Raw genomic sequence first — 12,682 nt, forward strand, 5'->3', positions numbered from 1 at the left:
GTCCTTAAAGAACAAGTATCAAGTAGAAAGAGTGCTCTCCCAAAAAGTATCCTGGAATGGAGACCATCCTTTGACAGATAGTGTGTATTTATACTGAAATACTCTTTGGAGAGCTTAGGCACACTTTAACGAGCACTCACTATGCACACTAAGAGTTATCACATTTACTACTCATAATGATACTGTAACATAGATACTCCTATCTCCAGTTTGCCCATGAAGAAAATCTGACTCAACTATTATGATCTGCTCAAGGCTACTTAAGCCAAGAAGTGGCACAAACGGTACCTGATCTAAATCTAATAGTAAAGTCTTTTTTTTTCTTCCCTACAGACTGTGTGTGTACTAAAAGAAAACTGACACCTAAAGGATCTCTTTCATGGAATTTAGAGAAACTAAAAGAGAATACAAAAGGGAAGACAAAAATGAATTTACACATTCCATGTGGGAAGACATATTTCCAAGTGTCTATTTGCAGAAATCTCTGAATTATTCTACTTTGTAAAGGTGAAAGTATCCTACAGAATAGGTGTACACAGTGGGCATATAAAAGGAAAAAATTTTAACACTTACCATTGGTAGACAATAAAAACTGAGCAGCATTTTTCTGGGGTAACCACCTAATTTTGTTGATCTTTTCTTCTATTTCTAAACTTTTCAAGTAGTCAAACTCTGGTTCATGGCTCTGAAAGGTGCTGTAAACATTATATTCTCCTCTGCTATGAGACTGGATTTTGTTCTAAAATGGAAACAAAAATATTTGGACGATTGTTGAGAAATATTTCAAAAAATAATCAAACATGTAATCAATTCCAACAGACCTTGCAAAATTCTGGTTAATTATCTGCATCTTAAATACAATTGCGTTTCATGTTTAAGGTCTTCAAGGAATAAATAAAACAGCTTCACCAAAAAGGAAAAGCTAAAGACTAATAATTAAGCCCAATATAATTGGAAAAGGGTACGGATCAATCTGATTACTAATTTACCGTTATTTAGTAAATAATAAAGGACTACTGGTTAAAAAAAAAAAAAATCTAAGCATCCTTAATGAGGGAGCTCATCCAAAAAGGGAAAAGTAAATAAAAGCTTATCAGAATCAGCTGGCTGAGGCACACTTTCTTTCTCTGCCCACTTTAGGGTCAATCCTCAGTTATTTAATATGATGCATTATTTTCCTCCTCCTCTTCTTTCTCATGCCTGCCTTTAGGTCATTTCACCACTAAAAAACTCATTAAGAGCTCTCATCAATGTCATGGCCACCACAACTCCCACCCTAAGACCACTGTCACATAGCTCTGTTACTAAGTCCACATTCAGCATTAACCAGCAAACCACTCCCCACAAACCCATCAACAATTGTTTACGCTCCTTAAATTAGCCTTCTTATATGTATAAGCCTAGCACACACCGATGATTTATTTCATTTAGTATCAGTGAGTGAATATGGTTTAAGCTACTGGATAAAGAGACTGCTGGTGAACTTCTTTAGTTAACACTAACACCTTAGAAAAAGTCAGAGTTATAACCATGTTCAGAATTTTATCTTTTAACCTATTATCACATGATTAAAAATCTTTCCATCAAAAACACTGAAAGTTTAGTTCAAAGAAGAACCTATGGGAAAATAGTTCACAGGAACGATATTACTGATAGTCAACTATTTTAAGGTAAAACAGAATTATCAAGTGAAATGTTTAAGATTATCTAAGAATGGCTCATTGGTTATTATTCTCCATACAGAAAGAAAACCTTATTGAATCTTTTTTTTTTTAATTAGGACATAGGTCTTCTTTAAAAAAAAATTTTTTTTAATGTTTATTTGTGAGAGAGAGACAGAGAGAGAGAGAGAGAGAGAGAGAGAGAGAGAGAGAGAGAGAGAGGAGAGAGAGAAGCAGAGAGGGAGGGAGACACAGAACCTTAAGCAGCCTCCAGGCTCTGAGCTGTCAGCACAGCAACGCAGGGCTCAAACTCACAAACCACAAGGATCATGACCTGAGCTGAAGTCGGAGGTTTAAGTGACTGAGCCACCCAGGCACCCCTTGAATCAACATCTTAAAAGCCTGTTTTGGGTTGTTTTTTTCTGGTAGCTTGATTACCTGGATCGATCATTCACGGTTACAGCTGTCTTTGTACCCTCCAGTAGCAGTATTAATTATTACTGAGTTTGCCAATATTAAGAATGCAGGGCATATATAATCCACATGGGGATTAGAACCTTGATCTCATTACCACAACCTTACACCAAATCAGATAACCCAATCCATTAAATAAGTATATGCTAATATCACTTCAGAAAAAAACATACATCTTCTATCTAAAATTACTGTTTCAAAAGGTCTGTCACGTTACTCTCCAAAAAAACTATCATAGCAATTCAATTTTTTTTAAATGTTTTATTTTTATTTTTGAGACAGAGAGAGAGAGAGAGAGAGAGAGAGAGAGAGAGAGAGAGAGAGAGAGAGACAAGAGAGACAGAGCGCGTGAGCAGAGGAGGGGCAGAGAGAGGGAGATGCAGAATCTGAAGCAGGCTCCAGGCTCTGAGCTGTCAGCACAGAGCCTGATATGGGGCTCAAACTCACGGACCAGGAGATCATGACCTGAGCTGAAGTCGGACGCTTAACTGACCAAGCCACCCAGGTGCCCCACAGCAATTCAATTTTTAATATGAATGTGTTTTGAACTTGAGCAAGTGAAGTGCAGATGTTTCCTACTACCTACAATAGAGAGATTTAATAACACAGATTCTCTACCTTCAAGTAACTTGTGTATGTGAAACTTTAGTCAAAAATAGAAATTAGGGCACCTGGGTCGATCAGTCATGTCCGACTTCGGCACAGGTCATGATCTCGCGGTTTTTGAGCCTGAGCCCCAATCAAAGCAGGAACCTGCTTTGGATTCTCTGTCTCCCCCTCTCTCTGCCCCTCCCCGACTTGTGTGTGTGTGTGTGTGTGTGTGTGTGCTCTCTCTCTCTCTCTCAAAAATAAACATTAAAAAGAGTTATAAAAAAATAATTTTTTTAAAAAGCAGAAATAAGGTCCATTTAATTCAGGTAAGCAATATAGAGAACCAAGGGCAAACACATACACTTCTATATGCAAAAACTGGGTCTCTATGGGTCACAATATATAAAATGATAAGAAAAGCACAAACATATCTTCTAAAACAGGAAAAAAAACCCCATCATCCTAAAGACTCAGTAATTATTACATGGGTCTAAACATGATTACATGATACAAAAACAAAATCATGGAGATGACTGGCAGTCTTAATGGATTTCAAGAAGCATTTTTTCTTTACAACAGGCAAATAAAAACTACATCACACAAGAAGAAAGTTATGTCTACAAAGTTAAACATGGCAGGCTGGGCTCACGTCTTAACAACCATATTCCCGAAACTCCACTAAAATTACAGTAAAACAATTTTTTAATTATTTATTTTGTGTGTGTGTGTGTGTGTGTGTGTGTGAGAGAGAGAGAGAGAGAGAGAGAGAGGGAGTGAGTGAGCGAAAGACTATGTGGGCATGCACACGCAAGCAGTGGAGGGGCAGAAAGAGAGGGAGACAGGACTTGAATTCACAAACCGCCAAGATCATGACCTGAGCTGAAACTGAATGTCTGATGCTTAACGTACTGAGCCACCCAGGTCCCTACATAGAAGAATTTTTAAAGACAAATCAACAAGAACAAAGAATAACAGCAGAGATGACAGCAGCAGTAACACACAGAAGAGGCCATAAAACAGATGCATGCACAGAAACTGACTTAGTGGATTCCAGAGAGCTGAATCTTTAGTGAGCAGTGAGATTTCCCCTAAAACTTGGGGAGGGATGTTTACATTATTATAATGATCATGCCTGTGAGCAAGTATGAACTAAGTACTTTGAGCAAATATAAAGAAAAGGAAACATAATCCCCCTGTCCTCAACACTGTGACACTTGAACAAGAATGCATCAAAGAATGTCGTTTTAAAAATTTAAAAATTTTAAATTTAAAAATTTAAAGAGTAAAGGGGACTCTTGATTTCGGCTCCTACCCAAGTAGGAAACATGCACTTCACAAAAGATAATATCCAAATGACCAATAAACGCATTAAAAGATGATCAATCAGTGTTAAAAAAAGTATAATATGACATACACAAAATCTCCAAAATATTTGAAAATTTAAAAAGATCGATAATAAAATATTGGCAAAGACGTGAACAACCAGAATTTTCATGTACTGTACATGAGGATAAAATCGGCAAACCACTTTTTATTGTGCTGTCCACCTCATGACATAGTAATTTCATGCATGACTATGTGGACCAAAAAACATGATCAAGAATGTTCAGCAAAACTAAAAGGCGATAGAATGGGAGAAGATATTTGCAAACAACATATCGGATAAAGGGTTAGTATCCAAAATCTATAAAGAACTCATCAAACTCAACACCCAAAAACCCACAAATAATCCAGTGAAGAAATGGGCAAAAGACGTCATGAACAGACACTTCTCCAAAGAAGACATCCAGATGGTCAACCGACACATGAAAAAATGCTCAACGTTACTCATCATCAGGGAAATACAAATCAAAACCACAATGAGGTACCACCTCACACCAGTCAGAATGGCTAACATTAACAACTCAGGCAACAACAGATGTTGGCAAGGATGCGGAGAAAGAGAAACCCTTTTGCACTATTGGTGGGAATGCAAACTGACAGAGCCACTCTGGAAAACAGTATGGAGGTTCCTCAAAAAATTAAAAATAGAACTACCCTACAACCCAGCAATTGCACTACTAGGTATTTATCCAAGGGATACAGGTGTGCTGTTTCGAAGGGACACATGCACCCCCATGTTTATAGCAGCACTATCAACAACAGCCAAAGTATGGAAAGAGCCCAAATGTCCACTGATGGATGAATGGATAAAGATGTGGTGCGTGCGTGCGCGCGCGCGCACACACACACACACACACAAATGGAGTATTACTCGACAATCAAAAAGAATGAAATCTTGTCATTTGCAACTACGTGGTTGGAACTGGAGGGTATTATTATGCTAAGCGAAATTAGAGAAGACAAATATCATAAGACTTCACTCATATGAGGACTTTTAAGATACAAAACAGATGGATATAAGGGACGGGAAGCAAACATAACATAAAAACAGGGAGGGGGAAAAAAACATAAGAGACTCTTAAATATGGAGAACAAAGAGAGGGTTACAGGAGGGGTTGTGGGAGGGTGGAAGGGCTAAATGAGTAAGGGGCATTAAGGAATCACTCCTGAAACCACTGTTGCACTATATGCTAACTAACTTGGATGTAAATTTAAAAAAATAAATTAAATGAAAATACCAAAAAATAAAAATAGTGCTTGTCGAAATAGTAAAAATCCGTCCAAATTAATATTTTTAAAAAATTTTAGATACCAACATAAGTGAATATAACTTATTTATCATATAAAAACTCATTGGTTATCATTAGTCACATTGTATAGTATGGAGAACAGAAGAGAAAGTCGCAAACTACTATGAGGAATATGGTCTTTCCTATTCCAGGAATCAATCAAAATTATAAAGGAAATCCTGGTCAATGTGGGAGGTTGTAGTCAATAGTTGGATAGAGACAATTTATCCAACTGGTAAAATAGCACTGCTTTAAAAAAAAAAAGAAAGGAATCTTCTACCAATCAAGCTGTTTGTGAAAAACAAGCCTTCTCTTTGTACTGCTTATAATTCTAAATACTACATCAATTAAGGACAGCAAAATTTAAATTCCTTTCTCTTGATTACTGAAGTGAAAATCAATCTCCAGTAGTGATGAAATTGTTCTGCCCACCTAACTATTCAACACCTTTCACTCTCAAAATAAAAGTAAAAATGGCCTTAAATTATACTTTAAAATGTTAATTGGGTGAGTTTCAGGCATCCACCATGCACATTGTCATATTTTTAGTAACACACTACTTTTAAAAACTTGTATTTCTAGTAACATTTTAGTTTCTAATGTATCCCTGAGTTGCAGTTATTATGTAACTACTAATCACTCTGCTTAACTAACTTATTCAAGTCCACCTTTTCCTTCCCACCCCTTCCTTATATCACCAACATCTTAAAACAATTATCTTTTGGAGCATTTTTATTAGTGTCTAATTCCCTCGTAATTTTCAATGTGATCTTTGCTATATTTCCAATGTCATTCCTGTGATTGAATAAAATAGCCAGTTTTATTGAAATGTCTATTTTCAGACTCTCTGAGTTGTAAACATCCTCTACATTATTTTCTATAGAACAAATTTGTTCTTCATATAAAGGTGTCTCCAAAAATTTTTAAACAAATTCTGCCTTAATTGCATATAATTATGAAGAAAAAATATCAGACTGATAAGTTCAAATATATATATGGATTTGAGGTTCTTTTTAGTGTATTTATATATTTTCAATATTTTCAATATTATATATTTTCAATATTTTCAATAAAGAAAATATGAAAACAAAACAAAAAAAACAAACAATAACAAAAAATAACGCTCATAGACGTATTATTCTTAATAGCCACAAACTGAAACAACCAAAATGTTTGCACCTCCAACACAACAGATAAATTGTAGTAAAGCAACACAAAAGAACATTCATTACATAGCAATGAACATGAGCAAATTATATACACACAAACGTAGTATTGAGCAAAAAGGCCAGATACACCCTTATTATGATTCCATTTATGGAAGGTTCTAAAAGTACAGATCAAACTCAGTTGTTAGAAATCAGGCTTATAAATAGACTTTTCTTTAAGGGGAGAAAGGAGAAATTAATGACTTGGAAGGGGAATGAGAAGGGTTATGTGGAAGGGTGGAAAGTTCTATTTCTTGACCTAGATGTCTGCTATGTGATAATGTACTAATGCTTTGTATGCTTTTGTGTATTATTTCAATACAGTGTAAAAAAATGTGGCACACAAAAGGTGCAGCCACTTTGAAAACAGTATGTGGGTTCCTCAAAATAGAACTACCCTGTGATTCAGCAATTGCACTTTTCAGGATATATTTGAAAGAATTAAAACAGGATCTCAAAGAGATTATTCACAATAGCTATGTGAATAGCAAACTAATAGTAGAAGCAAACTAAATGTCCAGTGATGGATACATGAATAAAGAAAAATGTGACATACAAACACACACGAATATTAGTCTTAAAAAAAAGCCTATCTTATGCCACTATATGGATGAACCATGAAGAGATTAAGCTAAATCAAACAAGCCAGTCAGAAAATGATAAATACTCCATGATTCCACTTACATGAGGTATCTAAAGTAGCCAACTTCATAGAAACAGCAAGTTAGAATGCTGGTTGCCAGGGGCTAGGAGGAGGAAGAGGGTAGGAAGTTGTTGTTCAGCGGGTATAGTGTTTCAGTTATGCAGGATTGGTGGGGGGAGGGGCTGCATGGGGGGGTTGTCTAGCAATCTGTTATACAGCATTGTATACATGGTTGGTAATGCTGTATTGCAGACTTGGAAAACGGTTGAGAAGTTCCACCTTATATGATATTTTACCACAGTTAATTAATAATACAGCACACAAAAACAAAATATATATTATAAGAACACATTTAAATCGTTACCTATAGGGACAGATGAATCTACCTCTATTGTTATCTACAGGGAAAGGTACATGAAAGCATGTGAGAAGCAGTGTATGTGCACCTGCCTGCCTATGTGCACAGGTTTGGAGCTCATGAACTCAAGTATGCCCTTGAGGTTTAAACAAACCAAAACAAAATATAAAACCATAATATTCAATGGTGTTAGAACCAACCAACCATTTGGAAAGAAGATTGGAACTTTGTTTCTTATACACACGTAAACTCCAGAGGGAGCAATTAAATGCTCAAAAATAAACAAAAGCAACAAAAGGTAAGTACAATGGTGAATTTCTATATATTTTAAAGTGAAAAAGAACTTCTTACTATAAAGACAAAAGTAAACAGCAGAGAAAGACTGACAGCTAACAAGATGGCTAGTATAGGCCAGAAAATTATGTATTATATAAGATGTATTATGATGTATTATAAAAGGTCCTTAAAAATCACTATGAAAGGGGAGCGTGGGTGGCTCTGTTGGTTGAGCGTCCAATTTCCGCTCAGGTCACGATCTCGTGGTTTGTGGGTTCAAGCTCCGCATCGGGCTCTGTGCTGACCACTTGCTCAGAAACTAGAGCCTGCTTCGGATTCTGTGTCTCCTTCTCTCTCTGCCCCTCCCCCACTTGTGCTCTGTCTCTAAATGTAAAAAACAAAAAATTTTTTTAAATAAAAAAAAAAAATCACTATAAAAAAATATCAATACCTTTCCTTGAAAGATGACAAAGGTCAAAAGTTGGCAATTTATATAAAACATGGTCAGTAAATATATGTAGAACTGCTCATTATTGTTAGTAATCAAAATTGAAGAATGTTTGGTCCTTAGACGAATAAAAAATGTGATAATGACCATCGTTTTAATGATGAGAATATGGTTCAAGTCATATACTACCAGAAGAAGTATAAATATTTACACAGCTTCTCTGGAGGCTAATTTGTCAATACTTATTGAAAGCCTTAAAAAATGTAGATATTCAACAATTCCACTTCAAAAGTATAACCTCATGGAAAACCATGCCTGCAAAGATGTATGAACAACTTAATGCATAAACAACCTCAATATCCATCAAATCAAGTGAAATGGTAGAAAACAAAATCAATTCGTATCTGATTAACAAACCACTATCAATGCAAATATATGGAACTTTCTAGAATAAAGCAAGATAAAACACAATCGATGTAAACAGAAAACAACAACAAAAAAAGAAATTTCTATCATTTTCTGATCACAATGATGGTGGTGGAATATTTCAAGATTTTTCAGCTCTTATTAAATAGTAAGTTGTGCCCCTTCGCTGAATGCCTATTATATACTATACTAAGCAACACACACTTTAGACAACTTAGACTCTTATGGAGTTGGTTTCCTCTCTAAACAAGATTAACACACAGACTGGTCTTTATTCATGAGATGAAATGATTCTGAATGTTTGTTTATTTTGAGAGAGAGAGAGAGAGAGAGAGAGAGAGAGAGAGAGAGAGAGAGAGAGAGAGAGAGAGAGAAAATGAATCCCAAGTAGGCTCTGTGATGACACGAGGCTCAGCTCAATCTCACAAACCGTGAGATCATGACCTCAGCCGAAATCAAGAGTTGGACTGCTTAACCAACAGCAGATGGATCCCACATCTTTAATGTCCAATCGATCCACATTATTTAGACACAACATGATATGGCTAAACATACAATGGCCTGCAATCCAAAAAGCCGAATGTTAGTTTCTCAAATTAGGAAACCTGCAACACCCTGTATTCTGACCAAGTTATTTATTTTGAAAAGAGCAAAAGGAGTTATTTGAGAAAGAAACCAACTTCAATAAATTCTGAAACCTGTATATACAATTCAATTACAATATGGAAAAAATAAAAAAGATTAGTTCAACACACTTAAGGTACTGAAAAAGTAAAATACAGTAAAGACTAGATATAACTCTATAAAATAATGTTCTGTCTGATACAGATGCATTTAAAATAGTCATTGTAAAAAGATTATCAGTATGTATGTTGGAATAACCTGCCTGTCAGTTTGGGGGTGGGGAGGGAAGGTAGAGGAGGGGACGATCTCTAAATTACATAAAGCAGAGTAATAAATTTCAATCAGATATTGAATTGAAATGGGAAAATATGAAATATGGGTAAATGTCTAAATAATTTAGAGGCAGGCAATCAGCAAACACAAACAGAAAAAGTAAACGAAACTTAAAGGCAGCCAATCTACAAAACTGAGAAACAGCCTCCTGAAAGAACTTACTCTCCTCACAATACATGGCCTATAACAAATCAATTTATTAAATACACCATCAGAAAAACAGGACATAGAGGAAACAATTTTAATTACTGGAAGTATCAAAAGTTTAGGTAAAACTAAAATCCAGTAAAAATACCTTTTTTAATCACCAATTTGTCGATTTTATTTCTTCTCTGTATTTAGAAATTTTTGGTTCAAGTATAAATTCGTAAAGTTTACTGGAAGAGAATTGGCCAATATAAAAATGCTCACAACCTTAGATCCAGCTACTTAACTTCTAGAAGGTTCTAAAGAAGTAATAGGTGCTTCAAAGTTTCAACTACAAGAATGTTTTTATAGTGTTATTCATAACAGAAAAAGAAAAAAAAAAGATCAGAAAGCAAGAAATAAACAATCTAGGTAATCTCTAGCAACAGAGATTACATTAAATAAACTTCAGTACATGTCTGTAATGGAGTATCATGTAATCATTAAAGATGAGGATTTAGAATCTTTAACAACATGAAATGTCTTTACATACAGTATGTGAGGAAAAATAACATACCACCCTAAATATAATCTCATTTTAGAAAGACAAATCTTTAATACACACCAAAAGTGTTGGGTTTTGTTTGGTGGAGTTATAGGTACTTTCTTGCCCCCTGTCCATGTCTCCTAAATTATCTACAGTGAATATGATGTTTTTAATTAAGAGGGAGAAATTACTTGTGAGAAAAATACAATTAAGAAGTGTTGTATGTGTGAGGTTGAGAAGATGGCAGAGAGAAAAAAAAGTAAATTCTAAAATTCCTGGGTATTATTAGTTTCACAGATTTGGATCTGTTTTTTGTTGTTTGGATTCTGGGGGGACAATATAAGAAATATGGACAATTCAAATTTCTGGGCAACAGGTAAAGTGAAAAAATTACTTTAATATGTCAAAAACATCCTTTCAAGATCTCATCCAGTGTTAGGAAAAATAACATTTAGAGGAATCCTACTTTGTCTAACAGTTGTTTAGTGACATTCATACTAATAACGCTTAGCAATCAGAAATGGTACTTTAAACTGATACTTCACTTCTGGAAAATATAATTCTTTTGAATTTTGAATTCTTTGAGCTGGAACCTCAAAAGATTAGTAGGTAGGTGACATGTGTTTGACAGCTGGTTGGATAGAAATGTGGACAATAGACGGCTGAACAAGAGAGGTGGCTGGATGAATTCATGAACAAACAGAAATGAGGTATTTAAACTCTCAATCCAAACTCTAACTTTTCCCTCCTTAAGCCTACCACAGAGAAGACATCATTCGTTATTGGCTACTATTAAAAAGTCAAGATCAAGTATTTTCCCCATTACGATAAAGTAATGAAACTGATTTTCCTGTGTGACTTGTATCACTTAGGCTCATTACTTAGAGAAGTCAGATTTTTTTTCATATGTTAAACAATATGCAGCTCTGTGGATATTCATTCCAATTTATACAGAAATTAACTATTACCGACTTCACTAGCTATGTGATCGTAGAAAAGTTATCTTCTCTAATCTCAATTCATCCATAAATTGGTAATAAATTGAAACACAGGAGGTGTGCACACATCTTCATTATTTTGCTGTGAAGATTAAATAAGATTTTGCGACTGTGGCAGAGAAACAAGACATGTGGATTCTAGAATTAAGGGTTCATCTCTTTATTAAAGTGTATGACTTTGGATGATTAAACCTATTGTCTGGGACCCCAGTCTTTTTATTGGTAAAAAGAGACTGCTTTACCAGGGGCTGTAAATTTGGGGCTCATATACTACCTATCCATGGATGAAACCCAGGGATTTTGTGAACCTGGATGTGGTGGAAATTTAAATATTTTTTCCTACTAATGTCTAGCTGAAATTCAGCATTTCTTTCATTTATGGATATAGGTGATAAAACACCATATTAGCAGCATCCATCACTTTGTCACTATAGACATGACATGTTTTTAAATCACACCCCAGTTGTTACCCACAAAAACTTTTGTTTTTAATTTTATTTACTTTTTCAATTTTTAAAATATTTTTATGTTTATTTATTTTTGAGAGACAGAGCATGAGTGGGGGAGGGGCAGAGAGAGAGGGAGACAGAATCCGAAGCAGGCTCCAGGATCTGAGCTGTCAGCACAGAGCCCAACGCGGGGCTCGAACTCACAAACCGTGAGATCATGACTTGAGCTGAAGTCAGACACTTGATTGAGCCACCCAGGCACCCCACAAAAAAACATTTATTACTCAGTAATAAGTGTTTTTAAAAACACTTTGAAACGTATTTTTCAATATAGTTTCCTTCCTAATCCTATGTTATTATATACAATTAAAACATTCTGAGAAGTCCACAGAACTGACCAGGCTACTGACGAAATCCATGACACCAAAGGTTGAGAACCCCTGCAAAAGCTTATACATTTTAGCACTTAGTTTCTGTGAATGCACCATATACAAATAAAGCTCAATATGGGCAAAGCAAATTTCACAGTTATCTCTGGTAGAGGAGGGTAGTAGTAACAGGAAGGACAAAGAAGGCTTCTAAAGTGCCAGTAATATCCCATTTCTTGATCCAGGGAAGAATTACACAAGTGTGTTTGTTTTGTGAAAATTTATAGAACTGTACACTTGTGATTCTTCTGTGCATTTTTCTGTATGTATCATGTGATCTATCTTAAAGGTATTTACATTTAATGTATCTTAAATACATTTAAGATCTATCTGTTTAAATGTATTTTTAGATATAAACTTGAAGCTGTATTATGGAGCTTTTATCCTTATCCTGGTACTGGAATGCAGAGAATTTCAATT

General features: G+C 35.2%; 1 protein-coding gene across 2 annotated transcripts in view; it reads right to left on the bottom strand.

Moving 5' to 3' along the window:
• The window catches only part of PPP2R2A (protein phosphatase 2 regulatory subunit Balpha), an 84,513-nt gene that overhangs the window by 17,437 nt on the left and 54,394 nt on the right, over window positions 1–12,682 (bottom strand). For both annotated transcript variants that reach the window (XM_011281440.4, XM_045055361.1), the window contains one exon: window positions 574–739. In XM_011281440.4, coding sequence (XP_011279742.1) covers window positions 574–739 — 166 coding nt within the window. The remainder of the gene's footprint in view (window positions 1–573; window positions 740–12,682) is intronic.

Source organism: Felis catus, chromosome B1, assembly GCF_018350175.1.
Source record: "Felis catus isolate Fca126 chromosome B1, F.catus_Fca126_mat1.0, whole genome shotgun sequence".
Classification (NCBI taxonomy): domain Eukaryota; kingdom Metazoa; phylum Chordata; class Mammalia; order Carnivora; family Felidae; genus Felis; species Felis catus.